This window comes from Puntigrus tetrazona, chromosome 7 (genome assembly GCF_018831695.1).
Source record: "Puntigrus tetrazona isolate hp1 chromosome 7, ASM1883169v1, whole genome shotgun sequence".
Lineage (NCBI taxonomy): Eukaryota > Metazoa > Chordata > Actinopteri > Cypriniformes > Cyprinidae > Puntigrus > Puntigrus tetrazona.
In genome coordinates this window covers 17,944,618-17,963,333 of record NC_056705.1, presented here as the reverse complement: position 1 = coordinate 17,963,333, position 18,716 = coordinate 17,944,618, and the positions used below count along the sequence as shown (strand labels likewise).

The 18,716-nt window shown below is 37.8% G+C and overlaps 2 protein-coding genes across 2 annotated transcripts in view; both read left to right on the top strand.

Annotated features, from left to right (window-relative positions):
- The window catches only part of igdcc4 (immunoglobulin superfamily, DCC subclass, member 4), a 53,793-nt gene extending 50,842 nt beyond the window's left edge, over window positions 1-2,951 (top strand). The window contains exon 20 of the mRNA XM_043245859.1: window positions 365-2,951. Coding sequence (XP_043101794.1) covers window positions 365-895 — 531 coding nt within the window. The 3' untranslated portion in view covers window positions 896-2,951. The remainder of the gene's footprint in view (window positions 1-364) is intronic.
- A 2,802-nt stretch (window positions 2,952-5,753) lies between these two features.
- Window positions 5,754-18,716, top strand: part of igdcc3 (immunoglobulin superfamily, DCC subclass, member 3) — a 68,974-nt gene continuing 56,011 nt past the window's right edge. Inside the window, exons 1-2 of the mRNA XM_043243276.1 lie at window positions 5,754-6,046; window positions 14,379-14,684. Coding sequence (XP_043099211.1) covers window positions 5,983-6,046; window positions 14,379-14,684 — 370 coding nt within the window. The 5' untranslated portion in view covers window positions 5,754-5,982. The remainder of the gene's footprint in view (window positions 6,047-14,378; window positions 14,685-18,716) is intronic.

The window sequence follows — 18,716 nt, the reverse complement described above, 5'->3', positions numbered from 1 at the left end:
TTTTTCATGACGGGAATAAATGACACTTTAAAATATGTTTAAAAATAGTTAGATATTAATTTTAATAACAATTTGTACTGTTTTCCTAATCGTGTAAGTGAAGGTTCTAAGGTAGGAGCACACGAGAAAAGAAATATATCAAAAACTGACAAAAACTAAATGGCATAGGATAAAATATGGTATCATGCAATTCAGCTTTTTTTAGCAAATTTTTATAAATGTATTTCACTGTGATTAATTTGATCAAATGAGTATGCATATCATTTAATTTATTGGTAATAAGAAATCTATAATGAATTCATGGAATTTATTTGATTAAAAAATGATAAAAAGGAATTTTTCTTGTGTTGTGCTGTATTTTCAGAGCGGTCATGTAGAGAGGCTCTATTCCCTCAGCAAGAACCAGGTGGAGGCTGAAGTCATCGTACATTCACAGCTGTCAAACGCGACGGCTGACCAGGGTCCACAAAGCGACATGGAGATCTCTCTCGAGTCCCCATCTTCCAAGCACCCTTCTCCTGGAGAGAAGGCGATGCCATCAAACCCGCATCCACCTAATGCCCACAGCGAGGACAACCATGAGACTCAATCTCCATCTCCGACCCCCAGCACTCACATCTCAGACGTACTCTCCAATCACAATGGACCATTTGAGAGCGGTCTCAGCCAGCCGACAATGGGCGGTGCCAAAAACCAAGGAGTGGGGCTTACCAATGGCTTCCACTCGTCCAAACCTCTTCGTTCAAAGGCAGAGACCCTAGAGAACGGGGCCCACAAACTGTGCCCCACAGGAAACGTTCTGCCCTCACCAGGTCTCCCCGCTTCCCCATCAAACTTCGCCAGCTCTGGCCTTGTCCATTCTACCTCAGGGGCCCATACCTACGTGTACCCCTAAGCTGGAAGGAAGCGAAGCGTAACAAACGGTGTTCCCAAAGTTCTGGAACAGAGAAAGACACCAGAGGAGACCAACGAGTGGCACCTTCCTGCTGGAGAAGTTGATATTTTCTCGTAGCCACGCACGCCTCTTCTCTCGGCTGTTTTATTGCAACCTTTTGGTTCCATTATTTTATATGTATGTACATATAGAATATTTTTTTAGCACTAGTATCCATGGATATGCGTTTTAGGGCATATCAGTGGCACACTTTAACCCCTCTTTGTGTGCATGTATGGAATGTGCTGAAGTGGTTTACATGTTTACATGCACACGTGAAGTCAAGAGTGTTCTTACTTAGAGATGAAGGATCCTGAAATCAGCCCTACATAAGGAAACAGAACTCATTCACGGGACGCCCGTCATGGATAGGTCCGAGATCAGTGCCAATGGGTGGAGACCTTGTCAGAGAAAATAACCCTGCCACAAAGTTCACCTCCTGCTGTCTCAGGGTCACCACACATAAACACACACTCACACACACACACAAACACACAGATTTGTGTTTAAAACGGTTTTTGCAGAAAATTAGCACCATTTATTTCAGTTCAGTCATGGTATCATTTATAGGGAATGTTTACCTATAAATGAACATATTGTCATTTACTCTCCGGGTACGTTGCTCCAAACCTGTGCATGGATGAAAATATAGTTTGTTTTCTGCAGAAGAAAGAAAGTCATACAGGTGTGGAAGAACTTGAGGGTGAGTAAATGACAGAACTGTCTTTTAACTTAGACTTTTACATACATACACGCTCAAACAGGCTCAAATACAGTACAAATAAATTAAAACACACATTCCCTGACTGGAGCGTAGTGTCTCAGGAGTATCAATTTCAAGGTGCATTTGTACATACACGATTGCTGTATCAAATACATGTCGAAAAACATGACAAAAATGAAGAAAAAAATCTTGAAGGAAAACCACACACAAGGAACACTAAGAATCCATGTACATTTTTTATCATTTCAACTCTGAGTGTACTTGTAAAGACACATCACACTGATTCATGCTCCAAGTTTTTCTCAGTCAACAGCACTACCTCATTTCTTTACAGGATTGTTTTTTTTCTGTGTGATTTTGAGTATAGTTAAGAAGTCAGCTTCTTACGGGCGGATTTTAGCCCGTCTGATTCATAGCCTTTTGAATAATAGCAGAATCTACTGCCCTTCTCACTGTCTGTATTTTCTTGTAAAACGGTTGCTGAAACTTTCGTCTCTGATTATTAGCTTATGTGCAAGCATGTGGTCATCTGCTTGTGTAGTCCTTTGCTATGGAAATCCAAACTTGATTATCACAACAGTTCTGCAATATACCCTTCAGACGAAAGGATGAAAACACAATGGAAGGCTGACCACACGGTTTAATTAGACCTCAAGGTTTGTGTCCGTAAGATCTACCTGTTGACATGCCAGTCATCTCTTTTTCTCAGGAACTTCTACGCAGGGAGTCTGAGAAGAACATTTTCAGCCAAACTAAGAAATAGCCTCCATCTCTCAGACAGGTCTTGTCCCATACCTTATTCTTTGTCTTTAGGCCATGTGTCTGTCACCATTTAGAGTTCATCTGGAACTGTAAATAAATTTTGTCCTTCATGCAAAATCATGTTTGTATTGCTGCTGAGAGCAGGATCTGTATCTGTTGCGCTTCCTTTTTATGCATTTTAAATGCTTATTTAAAGTAGTTTCTTTTGTGTTAACGCTGTTAATTTTGGAAGAGAAACATCAACAAACTTTCAGAATCCTGCCGTCGTACTTCAGGTCATTGACAGGACTGCCAACATCAACTCTCAGTCTAGTCTGTCTCAGTCATCGCCACAGTTCAGCTGATTGTCAATAACTTGACTGAATAGTGCTTTGGTGCTAGAGCAAGACTAGGTTACTTTTAAGATGGTCTTTTAAACATTCCAGTTTTTGTACAGCAGGCCGAACTCAGGGCTGATCATGTAGGAAATGAAGATGATGAATGTCTGAATTACTCTGGCTGCTTTTTTTTTTTTTTTTTTTTTTTTTTTTTACATACGGTAATCAACCCGCATGTCGTCATTTGTCACACTTCTAAATGTACAGTGGCCAGTCCACAGCAACAACAACAAGACTCGATGCTATTACTGAGATTACAACATGTGTTCAATATGCTTGATGTGAGTTCTGCGTTAAAAGGACAGTAAACCCAAAAATGAAAATTCTGTCGTTATTCACTTTTCCTCATGTCGTTCCAAACCTGTATGACTTACTACTTCTACAAAAAAAAAAGATATTCTAAAGAATGCTTCCAAAACAACATTTTCATTGTATGGACAAAAAAAATCTTCTTTTGTGTGTTAAATGGTTTTCATTTTTGGGTAAAGGATCCATTTAAACCGCAAAAATTGGTTGTTTGGTTGCCGCAAAAGTCATTTTTGTTCTGTTCTGATATGTTTAATGTCAAACGTGCAGTCTTAGTGTTGCTCCAGAGTCTTAAACATCACATTTAGCACATCCCACCATCAGCATTAGGAATGTGTGGGGCAAATAAACCTCTTGTCATGTCTCAAAATTAAGGAAAATTGTGGTTTTGCCAGGGTCAGCAGAGGTCTTGTCACTTTCAGATATGCATTTTATTGTTCAGAAACAGCCCTTCAGGAGAATTTCTAATTCAGATACCTCATTTGCTGCTTGTTAATTTAATCACAGTTAAACATGGCACATATGTGTTCAGTAGTTTTGATCATCGTGTTTGGCAGCGGTCTTCTTAAACTGGAGAGTTGATTGTCTCATTTTACCTCATTTTGAAACTTCAGGCTGGATTTTGCTTCACTATATTAAGCATGGAACAGTTGTCATTTGTGTGGATGAATCTTTCCGCGATTGGAGAGTAGCAAAATGCATGAAATGAGAGTTTAGATGATCAGAAGGTTCCCCTGTCGAGCCATACCTCTCAAAACAGACACGCGTTTGCATATGGGCCATTTTTATACTGTGCGTATAATCAGTGCTTATTGCTCAGGTGCCTTGTTTTCGCATAAAAACTCCGGAGGAATGCAACTGCTTACTGATGTAAAGCAAGTGTGCATGAAAACCTCACCAGTCCTCCTGGAAAAAGACGGCTTTAACGACAGGGGAAAAGCAACAACAAATAGTAACAATGATGCACAGGCATTTTTCTAAAGAAATCATGTATTCTAACGGCTGTTTTCTCTGGTGCTTTGTGGTGACATTTCTATTCTAGTGATGTAAGAATTCATCCTTTTTTGTATCTCCCCCCCAAACCAGCAGACCTGTGCTTTTCTGAGATTCTCAGCACACATACTGTGGACACATTTGTGTAACACCAGCAGCAGTATGGTCTCTGATGTCTGCCGGTTAAATGTGAGAGACACAACATCAGTCTCGGCACACACAATGCTACTCTAACCCAGTATGATTACAGCATGTCTGTTATGTTTGTATGCTTTCATGGCCTTCTTTGTAAAATCAAATCTAAAGATTGTAAAGGTTTTAAGACACAGGTGAAGAGGTTGAACGAGGTTTCATTGACTATTCAGTTTCTATTTCTGACATAGGGTAATACTGTTTGAACCCCTATAGAAATGTTAGACTGTACAGCGCTATGATCTGTAGGTCTTATTTTCCGCGCTGCGGCATCAGTTTTTCATAGTCAGAAAATATATAGGAAAGTGTCAATTTACTCATTTAGATTGGATCTAATCTTTTTAACTGGAACAAATGTGCCCTATGAATAATTGATGCAGTGAAATTATATCCGATGACAGATCAAATGTTGGACTCAATTATATCATATACGTGAGCTGTGAAGGGTAGAGTTTGATGAAGGATGGATGCAGCGGAGGACAATACGATATTATAATGCTTATGTTCTTCCTCTGTCACTGTCTCTGTGAGATTTGCAGCAGCAAAAGTCTCTGCAAACTTGTACTATGTAAATAAACATCTTAATAATAATAAAAAAGAATCGGTCTCATTCTTTATACATATAACGCTGCTTTAAAGATATACTGCATGATTTTCAGCTATGAATTACGCATCTTCACAAGGATAGACCCTATAAAATATGTAGCATTTATTGTTTTTAAAAACACCAAAGTCATTTTTACAAGTAAATGCATCTAAATATCGGGTTAAGATTTGTAATGAATGAGGTTTACCCTAACAAGAGTCTTTTCACTCTGTTATTTGTTTTATGATTAAAATGACTCATAATATTAAGAATAATAAGGGGTGCTTGAGCTTTACTGATGGAGCCGAGTTGTATTTGAGAAGATTGAGCAATCTGTGTTTACATCGAGAAGTAGGCTATTGTTCGTTGTACGCTGAACAGTCGATAGATGGCGCTCTTTCATCACTTGCCACATGCCTGAAATTTCAAGAACTTTCAAAGACGGCTAAAACATTATTTCCAACAAATGCAGATTCTAAATTACTTTTTAAAACATCAGGAGGGATAATCGTTTCATTAATCTTTCTCTAAAATAAATGATTTAGTACACGTGTATGCTTTTTCAAAACAATAAAAAGTGTAATTACACAATCGACAGTTATTGTTACGATTATCATCCATCATCAAACGAGGATTAACTGCTTTTTCTACATTATTAGTTCGTGCCTGACGTGGGCTACTCGTTTTTCAGCTGTGTGCTTTATATTAAAAAATGTAGGTATTTTTTTATAGAAGATAATGTTTATGTCCTGCACACATACAGGAGACCGTGTCTTTTGTTCTATCAAGGGAGAGAGAGAGAGAGAGAGAGAGAGAGAGAGAGAGAGAGAGAGAGAGAGAGAGAGAGAGAGAGAGAGAGAGCAGTGGGGTGTGTGAGCTCAGAAAGGTGGATGAGCGCGTGTGCTGGTCGCGAGGAGGAGAGAGCACGAGATGCTGCTGCTGCTGCTGACACATTCCTTAAAAGATGTGTAAAATGGCGCAAGTGTGTCGGAGCCAACGGCTGTAGTAGTTCGGATCGAGAGGAACTGATTTACTGCTTCCCCATCATCTTCTTCGCTCTCGCTTCACCTTCTTCTTTTGCATCCCGTCTAATTTTCAATGTGATTAAATGGCTTCCGGACGGCGCCGCCAGGCTCCACGCTCACTCGGAATACTCCTGCTCGCTATTGTCGGTAAGTGCGTGATTTCTCTCCGGGAGCCTCGCGGTATCGGGTCACTTGGTCAGCCCGACTGACCGTGAACTTGAACAGATTGCGGTCGGCTTTGGACGCGGTTATAGCGTTTGTGTTTACAGCTGTAGATGTGGGGACTAGGGTGGGTGTGTTTGCCTACATGTAGATGTTACATATTGAAGCGCGAGCTGATTTTGTGAATGGAGTGTTCCACGCGCTTGCTGACTAATATATTACGGTTTCGTGCTGTTTTCAGACAGTGAAAAATGTTTTTGTGATAGCACGTGAAGTTCACTTATAATGAGATATTGTCGCCACGTGCTTTGCATTTTGGACGTGAAATGTGGCAATGCAGTTCTAATCGTATTTCATATCGTGTCGGAGCCATACGAGTTAAAATGTATCTTCACATATGGTAAGAGTAGATTGAGCGTTATGAATTAATCGTGGGTAATCTATAGAGTCAAAGAAGACATGACATTGCCCTTGATCATTTGGAAGAGCAAAGTGTATACTTTTTGAATAATAGTACTAGTTATAGTGTTGTGTGTGTGTGTTTTATCACAACAGCAATTTCTTCTTGTTTTCATCATATTTCAATGTCTCATCACTTACTGCATATTCTGACAAAGCACACACACACACACAAAGTGACCGAAAATAAAATACTCAAGTACAATTAAAGTGCTATAACTAATAAAAACTATGATTATGCAATAATCACCATGTAATAATTTTATTATGCGATTAAACATAAAACTAAGTAAAATGAACTCTCAGCTAGATGTTAATAAATGTTAAGATGATGTACGAACAATGAACGAACTAGTAACTATAAAGAATAAAGCAGACGCTGTGAGCTGTGCAGTTTCCTATTCTCTGATTTATGATCAACTGTAGCCTTGAATAGCTATATTTAAGATTTCTGGTATTTGACATGAAGATATTCTCCAGTGCTCTAGGCATGTCTGTATTCTCTTCTATTCCATTCTGTTCTATGCTATTCATCACATTTCATAACAGTTCAGGTTTCCGCATCGTATTCTTTATTTTTAGTAGTTAGGTTGTTAAGTGATTACCTAAAAGGAGGATGCTGAATATTTATATCTTAAATGCGGTAATATTTTCTAAAGTGTATGAGCTCCTCTTCTCTCTCAGCCCACAGGTGACTAGTTTGTGTCTATTATTTCTCATAGCAGAAACTCTGATTGATTGTTTGTATTTTAGTGGGAAAGTGAGGAAATAACTGAAGGCTGCTGTTGTGTTAAAGATTGCGTGTCAAGGCTGCCTTGCTCTTCTCCTTTAAATGCGCTTGGTTTCTTTGTTTCCCTGTAATTGTCAGTTTGTGTATGCGAGCGTGTGGCCTGTTTGCTTGGGCTGCGGGGCAGTGCGGATGCGTGCTTATGGAGCATGACATCTAGGGAATCAGAATCTTGCTTGGCATTCACAAAGCTCATTTCACAGCCATCTAGTTCGTTCATCTAACTGTATGCAAATGCCGTACATGCTGAGGTCTTGTTTTAAAATTATTGGTTTATGCTGGAGGTTTGCTTCAGGTTTTGATCGTATGCTGCCTTTGCGGAGCTGCCAATCAGCCAAGCTCTTGGAGAGAAGGGGAAAGATTGAGTTAGAATTGCGAGGATCGGGCTGGTAGATTCCTGAATGTATTTTGTAATCTCCCTAGAGGGGGTTTGGGATACAATTTTTTACATTTTCTGTTTTGAGTAGGCCAGTATAAAGCAGCATGTGTGAATCCAATGCATTTTGTCCATGCATGTCGTATTGTGAAGAAACGGCTATTAATGTGTGCACTCGTAGCTCTTTGCCGTAATAATGCCGTAACGGTGAGCAGAGAGCATCCTCAGACCTGTTGATGTATACCACTGTCATTAAAGCCTAATGTAATTAAATCACGGGTGTTCTAAGAACAGGAATTATTGAAAAATTGACAATATAGTTACTACATCAGTATAAAAAAAATATATATATATATCTCAAAGTATCTCCAAGGACTAATGTGTGGTGTATATGCTCAGCAAGGCTGCATTTAGTTGATCAAAATAAATAGGAATAGGCCTCCATATTTTATTATTTTCTTTCAAAACATTTTTTTTAATCAAAATCACTGTCAAGAACATTATACGGTCTGTCAGATGCAACTTGACAGCTCAAAGTGATTTATTTCTTTTAACTGCGCCTGTATTTACAACATGGCTTTATTTTACAATTACCTTTTAGATGTTTCACTGTGAGGTGGAAACGCACTTCCACATAAGCAGTGGTTGAAGCATAAATATTTCACTTGTGACTCTCCAGGTTGTGAGAGAAAAGTCCACAAATGAAAGTGCTTTCTCAGAAAGAGAAAAAGGAAAAAAAATACTGAACGGAAGGTAAATGCAACGCCATATGAAGTGCGTTCAGTGAATGTATAATTTATAGTTTTTGCTTGTGATATATACCTGAATATGTAGAGCAAAATAAAAATGTATAGAAATAAACATCCCTCACTGAGGTTTTTAATACTCATAATGTGCACTGATTGAGTGATGAGAACTTTAATTAAAAAATTCCATGCATATCAAAGATGATCCAGTATTAAAGCTGTGACTGTAAAAACAAGCCACTCCAGATTCAGAGCGATGATGATGATAGGTTTTAAGGTCACCCTACAAAGACTGACTTTTCCTTTTCGCCCCATCTGTGGCCTCAATCTAAGAGTTCTTTCTGTAAATCTTGACAAAAGAAAGGGGCTGAAAGCAGCCGTCACTCTGACAGCATGTTTCAGTGCTTTGTCACAGGAAGTCAAAACAAGACCTGCAGTGTGCAAAAGGCTGTCACACCAAAAACCCTGGGAAGAGATGCAGGAATGAGGAGAGGAAAAGGGTTTGCTATTTGAATTGAGCAGGTGAGGCTATACAGATGCCCTGTTTACTAGCGGAGAGCTCAGTAAAGAGATGGCGAGACGGAGGAAGCTGATAAGAAGGAGGCACCAGGGCCCCCAGGACATTGTTTAATTCTCAGCTACAGTATAGGTCATGCCAAACCAATGATATTTAGAGTGAGAGGCGAATGACTATTGTGAGTGGAATTATCCTTTGCTAATGAAACTGGGCTGTTCATGGTCTGTGCGCTCTTTAATTCATTGCATGACTGGTGTGGTATTTCACCAATCCAAGGTCAGAGAGGACTTAAGAATCGGCATTAAGCGTTTAGTTATAATCACATTTATATGATCCAGAGCAGGATGCTGAAACATATAAGTCTTGATTGCCTCATTCACAGGAATAAGACCTATTCAGTATTTGCTCTTCCTGGCCTTGGATTAGATGTCTAAAATTGGCTGGTACAAAAGCACCATTTACCATTTCAGGTTTTTCTAAAAGTGGTAGTATTTAGAGAGCATATCCAGATGGTAGTTATTTTAAAGCTGGTTTTCTTTTGGGGTTTGAGGCCCCTGAACGAGCCCTGGACCCCTGGTTGGGAACCACTGTTTTAGATATAGAACAATAGATATCATATCATAACTTAGTGATGGCTCCCCTTAAAAAAAAATGGTTCTATTGTAATATTTTCCCTTTCTCGTGTTGTTTGAATATAATGTGTTTTTATATACTAATGCGAATACTAACACAAAAGTCATAACACATCATTTTTCCTTTGAGGGATAATTTACCCTAAAAATGATGTATCATTATTACTCAGACTCATGTAGTTCCAAAACCATACGATCTAAATAAAACCAATTCAAGGTTTTTATCCCTCCAGTGAAAGTCCTGGTAACCAAAACAAGATCCAAGAAGGTCATTAAGGCCTTGTTTACTATAAAATTCGGTCAATTAAACTGCTCAATTTATATTAATACATTTTATGACACCCTTCTGACCTTTTTGGATTTTCTGAGCCTTATATGTGTTACATGAAATAAGGGTGAGAAAGCGATGACAGGGGTTCAAGTCGATTATATGTGCTATATTCCGGTGGTTTTAAAACCATACACCTTATCTTTTAAACATACAGTAGCACACTGCAGCAAGCAAGAAATGAAGTTTCTCCTTCTTTATCTGTTTTTATGCATATTATACTTTAATAGGCAGGAAAAAGCTGATTCAGTTGCGATCTATTCAAGCTATTCAAAAATGCAGTGCACAAATCTGTAAATGTACTTTCTTGGTATTTTATGCCGTTTTATTTTTTCATTTTGGCATTTGAAAGCATAGGAAGGCTGTGTTTCGAGTGTTTTTCTGAAAAGGAACAGCTTGAAAATTCTAAGCGAAATAACTTCTTTTGTGTTTGAGAGAAAAAAAAAAAAATCATATGGGTTTCAGGCGAGCAGAGGGTGCGTTGATGAAAATCCTGTCACCCTGCCGTGAACTATCCTTTTAAAATATCTCTTCTGCGTATTTCTTTCTTCCTTCTAGCTGATAAATGTAGGCTTCTGAGGGGTGGAGAGAATAGTGATTGAGGCTGATGTGGTGTGGCATGTTGTTTTGAGTGTCAGTGGTAAACCCATGTGTGAGCATCACTCAAAGGCACTCCATGTGCGTCTGCCTGGCAGGCTGCTGGACTCACGCTGAGCTAATCCTGAACTCCAGGGTGCTCTAGTCGCGCTTAAACTCTGAACACTTTACGAAAGAGGAGTGCTGCATGCAATCAGACTGCGTCATGATGGAATGACTGCTGCTGTATTTTTGCTCCTTTCCTAATCTTTCTTTCTGTCCTTTTGATATTGTTAATTTCTTATTTCATCACATTGCTTCTTCACCTTGATTTTTCTCGCATCTGCTGTATTTTCCTCCTGTTTGACTGATGCCTTGTCTGAGTTTAAAGGAGCCTCCCGTTAAAGATCTCTAATCGATAACTGCATGGGCTTACTGTTGTTGATGTGGCCTCCCTTTCTTTCTCGCTTAACAGAGAGCTTGATTGAACGTTTGTGCTTAACGGAAGCATAAACATTTAAGGATAAAACAGAGAACAATGAACAGGGTCTAAGAAGGTAAATATAGTAAAACAGACATAAGTGACATCAAGGTTTGGAAAATGATGATGATAGTTTCGTTTTCAATTACTTTGTTGGACGAAAGCAAATTTGTCTGTTACAAACTCACACTAAATTTATATACATACTGTTCAATCCCTAGATTTTTAAAAATGGTTTTGAAAGTAATCATCTATATCTCAAAACCTTTCGGATCACAAGATTTTATATATGGCAAATTATGAGGTTTAGTCTTTTATGCCCAGCGTAGCAATACTTATTTAATCCAAAATACTGTAAAAATACTGTTTTTTTTTAAATATGTTCATTTAAAATAAGTTTATATATATATATATATATATATATATATATATATATATATATAATATATAATATTTTTATTTCAGCATCCATTACTCCAGTGTTCAGTCTTACATGATCTCGCTGAAATATTAATATTAATAAGAAATCATAGTCTTCAGTCTTAAATCTTAAACACCAAACCAGCATATCAAGGTTTGGTGCTCAACAAACATTTCTTATTAATATTAATGTTGAAAACAGCTGTGTTCCTTTAAAACTGTGGTACGTGTTTGCAGGATTCTTTGATGAATAGCAAAGTTCAGAACAGGAGCTTTTCTTATAAACTTCAGTTTGAAGAGTTTAAAAAACAGAATGTTAAATCAAGCACAAAAGCATCAGCCACCCTATGCTTTATGTTTATTATATAGCTATACATGAACTATTGTAGTTAAGGGAATTCCAGTCATAAGTTATATATAAGCGACATTGTATCCAAGATCTAATTGTTACGCTGTACAATGCTGGCGTTTTATCATCTGAGGGAAGAGAAGATATAGTGAAGAATCCAGTGAGAAGTTTTCAATTGCTCAGGGGACGTGTGTTTGTAACCCTGAGAATGATGCCCTGCTGGTTCTTCAATAAAACCTTGTAAGAAGCCAGAGAAGAAAACTGCGTCAGTTAATAAAACAGTCGGATTGACAGAGGAGCATGATTCTTGCTTCACAAATGGAGCAGGAGCCAAAGGGAAACTTGGAGCGGAACAGCAGTGAGATAAGAAAGACGTGGAAAGATAATTCAAGCCCTTCAGACCACTTTAGGAACATAATGAGAACCTGCATTTCTGTCTTTCTCTCCCTCTTCATTTATTTGTCATGTGATCTGCTGGGACGAGTGAGTCAATGCATACCACGGCTGTACCTAAAAGGGGTATATTTTGGGCTGGAATTTGAACGATGATGCCAGAGTTGGTCTCTACCTGCACCCTCGTGGCCCCTGCCCGCCAAACTTCAGATGGATTCCTGAGCCGCAGGCAGAGGCTGCTACTGCTTAGCCCACCAGCGACTGAAACCCAATACCTTCAGTGCAGAGCACAAGAGAGTTCACTAAGCTCTTCTTTTTATCACGTTAAGTCGGAGCAGACTGACCGTCATTTGTGCGACTGTTAGTGATTTTTCTGGAGGCCATTGTTATTTAAAGGGAAAATTTAGTCAGACTTGGGCCAGATTTGCTAATAATTAGCATTAGGGTTCAATTCTATAAAAGCGCTGATGGAAAAGGACAATCCTGTTTATGTTTTCCTGACAATGTACACATTAAAGAACACATCTTTTCTATAATGACTAGCGCAGTCTACCAAGATAAGCGCAAATTACTGCCTGCTTTAAGACATGGGTTTTTTGGCGTTAAGTATTGGCCCAAATACCATTATTTAATCATTTAATGTGCGCAAACATCAGTTAATTATGTTGTGTGATTCATTTTAATAATCATTTACATTTTGTGTCTGAAAGGGAAGCTTCTACGAATGCATGTTCAGTAAGGTCAGGTTTCTGCTGACCCCATATGTGACGTATGAAGTATTTTTGTTAAAGGGTTAGTTCAACCAAAAATTTTAACTCTGTTATTACTTATTCACTCTCATGTCATTCAAAACCTGAATGAAATTATCCTCAAAACACAAAATAAGATATTTTTGATAAAATCTTAGTGTTCCCAAGATGAGTTTGGAGTTTGGAACAACATGAAGGTCATTTTTGTAAATGCAAACTTCATATAAAGATGACAAGAAATTTATTTAAATAGGATATTTACTTTCATTTTGTTTTTGTTTTTTTCTTCATATGTCCTTCATGTCATGTCATCTGTCATTACTGTCCATACTGTACCTTCTCTGTTGAAAATATAATCTTAAGTTTCATAAATATACTTACAGTAAATTAAATTTTAGTCCCTCGCTTAGGGACAAAAAGAAATTCCTGAGCAGCGCTATACTGTTATCTAGCAACCTGACACCATCCAACTAAAAAACACTGTCAGAAAGAAATTGTTTTGGCCTGATTTATTTCCAAATAACGTCACCGCTGTTTTATTATTTCACTCAAAGTATTTCAGGAATTTTATGTTGCTTAGTGTTGGCATTGGTCTCGTCTAGCTGATGAATTGGTAAAGTTCAGTTGGTAAAGTTGGTCCACCATGGTCTTTCTGCAGAAGCTGGTTGCTTAGGTAGTGTAAGTTACTGTAATTTACCAGAACAGAACATATGCTGGTAAGTTGCCAGAGTGTAGCTGAACTCAGAAATAATTAACTAGACTCATAAGGTCAACAAATGTTCTGGTGGTTTTTATTTTGCTGTTGGTGTTGAAAACCTTTAAAGTAATAGTCCCAGAAGGTCTCGTTTTCTTTTTCTCATGTTTATACTAAACAAAAAATGTTACACTGTGATGGACTAGACATCCATCCATGGTTTTTTTCTGCCTACAGCCTGACACTCTGGGATAGTTTCCAGTTTTTCCCGCAACTCGACATACTGTACAACAAGTGGCTTGGTAAATAATTATATGGTTAGAAAAATTTCACAGGTCTTTTGTAATAGTATAGCATCTTTACAAACAAAAAAGCACGCATATGCCAGTGAATACTTAAAGCAGGAAGGATCAGGATTTCAGTGTACTGGTGATCTAGACAGAATGAAACCTATCAGTCAAAGTTTCATTGCACTGAGGCATGTCTTCCCATTCACTATATTGATATATGATATCTGACAGGCAGATTAATTGATTTATATGGTACTGGTCAGTTTGGGATTGAAACCAGTAGATCATGCCCACTTGACTGATTAACAGAAATGTTACTGCTTCCTCTATCTGTTCCTCAAACAGTGTTTATAATAGATAATAGATAATAAAATAGAAAATATAGCATTTGACTCCTTTGGTTTAAATTTTGTTTTAAATGGTAAAAATGTGATTAAATATATTTTCTTGTATTGTTTGTGTCATGCAGTTTTTAATATTTGTATGTTTTTTTTTTTGTGTGCGTGTTTTCATTTAATAGGTATGACCTGCGGGGGCGAGCTGTCGTTCACCTTGGAGCCCAGTGACATTATTGCTGTTCAGGAACAACCTCTGATGCTGCACTGTCAGGTGGAGGGCATCCCACCCATCGCCACACAGTGGAGACGCAACGGAGCTCTGATAGTGGAGGACCAGAACTATGTCATGTTTGCTAATGGCTCGCTTCTGATTAGTCACTTCCAGAAGACCAAGTCTGACGGCTCGTCTGATGAGGGAGATTACGAGTGCATAGCCCAAAACTTCTTTGGGCTGGTCTTGAGCCGCAAAGCCAGAGTACAGGCTGCTAGTAAGTATTATTTAGTTCTGTGATAAAACCTATTTACATGCTGCTTTTTCAAGAGCTGTTTAATGGCAAATATTTGAAATGTAATACATCAATGATAAATTGCTAGCAGTTTTCAGCAAAATTTGTAAAATAAACTAGTCTGTTTAATGAAGCATAGCCTGCCATCCACCGTGATGATAATGAAAATGTATTGTTGTTTATGAATTTCTATTCTATTCTATTGCTCCATTATAATGAAAATTACACTGACATCTTATCTCTTAATGTTTTCATTGACATTTAGAAAGTTGGACCAATTATATTATTATTATTTATTATATTATGTCCCTTCTCTTTGATGTTTTTCATAAACAGAACTTAACAGTAACTTAACAATATATTAAATATATATAAAAAATTGCTGCTTTTTCTGTAAATCAAACTGTCTTAACATCTTTTATTGGAAAGAAAGTCCAAGGACAAAATATTACGATATACCACGATGTTATATTATATTGTTCTAGCATAAATTTGTTGGGTGTAAAAAAACAAACAAACAAACAAAAAAACATTTCATGTTAAAGTGATTGGATGAGTCTGCGCCTCAATTTGTCCACACCAGTGAAAAATGTGTAGATGCGCTTCTGACAGAAGATATCGGTGCCGTTAGATTGTCCCGAGAAGCTAAAGTGAGTTTGATAGAAGCCACTGCCAGCTCATTTGCAGTGCGCTTTGGGTCTTCCACAGAGCGCACAGTGTTCAAGCACGGCGTGGTGTAGACTCAGGCTACATTAACTTTGGATGAACTGAACATGAGGGACACAGGGGGCTGGGACAGGCCATTTGATATATGGACAATGGGCTCCTTCTATTTCTGAAGATAAATTGGCTTGTAGGATCCAGTCTGCCTTTTGTGCGCTGCTGTGGCGCTCCCGGTCGTGCTTGTGTTGTGATTTATATTACTAAATCTCTGGCTCTTGTATTGAACTTAACTATTAAACCCGGCCATGCTGTGCTCTTTTTGCGACGCTTTTGTGGGAGTCACAATAATCTGGAGTGCTGTTGTTCGCCCACTTGCTGGTCGCAGGCACCAAGGCTAAATTTGCTTTTCTAGTCATCCATACCCACCGTGGCCCCTTATGAATCGGGCCTTGTTCCTGTCCAGTGCTGAAAAGTTGTTACTGTATTGTGCTTATGATTGGATTTTCATAAACTCAGCATGTGCTTATGGCAACTAAAGATGACTTATTATCATTTGTCTGCTCTCATGTCGTCCAAAATGTGTTTGATCTTTTCATACAGATGCTGGCTAAATATAAAGGGCATAAGAAGAAAGAAAACAGAGAAAGGCCTTATGGAGTGTTCTTTATGTTCTCTTTAGTGGTTAGCAGGAGGTAGATGTGCTGGCGTAGTAAATAGTAGGCGAGGAGAGAGCGGAGTCAGTCATTAAATGGATGTCAGGCAAGTGTTAATTTGAAAGCGCACGGCAGTGTTAATGTGAAACTGTGTTTTTGTGATGATGTGAGGAATTCAGGGTCTCTTGCTGTTATATGGTGCTTCAGAGAGAATAAGCTCTTAGCAATCAGACCCTTTCCCATCAAATTGACACAAGCAGGACTTGTACTGTAAGTCCATTCACTCGTGAGATCAACCACTTTGTTTAATCATAAAATATTTATTTGTAGTCATTTAAATGTAAATATATAATATATGTATAGCAATAATTATTTAGTAAATAATTAAGTTATTTAGATAAAATATTAATGCTTTCAAATGATTAATTCTGATTAATCTTATCCAAAAATAGTCTTTGTTTGTGTAATATGTGTGTGTGTGTAATGCGTAAGTATTATCTATAAATATTCACATGTACAGAATATAAAAATAAATATATTTACATTTATGTATTTGTATTTATATTCATATAATTTATATTATAAATATATTTATTAGAAAAACAATACATTTTCTTAAATGTAAGAAAAAGAAGTAAAAAAGTAAGTTCTGAGTATTATTACTTACTACATGGTTAGAGTTAGGATGAGGGTTTGATGTAGGGTTAGTTGCATGTTATGCAGAATTTTTATTATACGCAATAGTAAGTTCATGTAACGTGTGTGTGTGTTTGTATATTATCAATAATATCAATAAAAGGAACACACTTATATTACAAAAATACAATATTATATATAAAAATGTATACATATATGCCATATATATAATTGTGTGCGTTCCATTGATAAATACTTGCTCTATCACCAGCTTGTGTATAGAATAGCACAAATAGTCTGAATGGACAGTTTGCAGCGATATTGAGCTCTGTGTGTAATGCAGTGTGGTCAGTGATGACATGCCTAATTTAACATCTTTTTATCGACCGCATCATATGTGTGCAATTGATTCTGCCTCCGTAAAGCAAAACAGTGTCTGCAGACATGTAGCTCTGTGGCTGTATTGTTTGACACAGAGAGACATCTCCGCCTGCGGTCTTGTCACACATACACGCACACACACATGGGCAGCCCATGCTGTGCCATATCTGAACACAGCAGTCCATTTGTTGGCCTTGCAGTGAGGTGTGTGTGATGTGAAGATTGTTGACTTATGAGTGCACACACACCCAGTGAAGTGAGACTGACATACTGTGTGTAGACGGTGCACTGCTGTGTTGTGGTACATACTCTGGCTCCGCTCCCAGTGGGCCAGTGGTTACTGGCTGGCCTCTGAAGTTACGCCGCCTCTGCCACGCCACGGGGAACAGTCAGCTCGGCTCGCTGGACAGAGGGAACCTTTAAACCCACACTCTCCAGGGCGCTGATTGGTAAAGGTCAACGCATAGTTACTTTTTAGCACCTTTTTTTGATTTCTCATCAGGACCAGAAAGGAGTATGCGTGCTTTCTGCATAAATTACGGTGAACAATAACTGGGAGATAGAGTGGGATGCAAATCTAATAGCATAGAAGATTGAGATCTATTGTCTGAATGATTGGCAAGCGGAGCTGGGTGGACAAGCATAATGAATAGTGCTCACATAAAAGCATAATGTTATCTGGCAGAATGTTTTCTTTATTATTTTCATGTAATTGATGTGATGCATTAGCTATAGGTACTATAAATATACCATAAGGTCTGGGCACACACAAAATGAGTGGGATTTAAACATGAAATAAGAAAGTGCTGCCTGTAATACATTATAATACATACATTGTAATTTGAACAGAGCTATATAAAATTGGATGGAAATGACTATCTGTCATTTAGAAAGAAATTACCTTAAAATGAGAAAACAGTTGGATGAAGCTCCGTTTCGACTGTTTCTCGCTGAGGGAAGGTTGTGAAACTTGTGAATGAATCCGAGGTAGTTTTTAGCTTATATTGTGATTTCTCCACAAATAGCAGCATCAGACATATCAAACATGGTCTCGGCTGTCTAATTGGCTTGATTCTATCCACTAATTGTTGATTGGATAAAGATGGATATAAATATGAATTTGAGTTCATTTGTAAGAAAGTTCTGAGGTTTAAGTGGATTAATTGATGTCTACCAGAGAGAAGTTTATCATTTCACTGATTGATTGTCATTTTTATAAACAAAAATGAATGAATGAAACAATGAAAATACAACTTGGAGAAATATTCAAACTAAGATCAAAATATAGATGAGGTTTTTTTATTTGTTACCTGCTTTCTTGTCACATATCTCAGACTTGTACAATTGTGTAGGCTGAATTTTCAGTTTAAGTTTAATTACTTCAAAGAATGTCATAACTTCATCATGGTACATGGCTTAAAACCATGATTTTTTTTTTTTAAATTTTGTAGTATTTCATTTACCAAGAAAGTATTTCTATAGAGTTGAGTAAGTATATGTGCCATATAACAACACTCAAGGCTGGCTATTCTTTCCTTTCATGTTCAAAACCCATTAATACAGCCTGTGCTTTTAGCACAGGCTCCAGGAGTAGTCTGGGTGCACATGTCCTGTTTTTCAGCTTTTGTGTAATGGATGACCTCAGCTTTGGTTCATATTGATCAGAGCTGTAGGATCACGA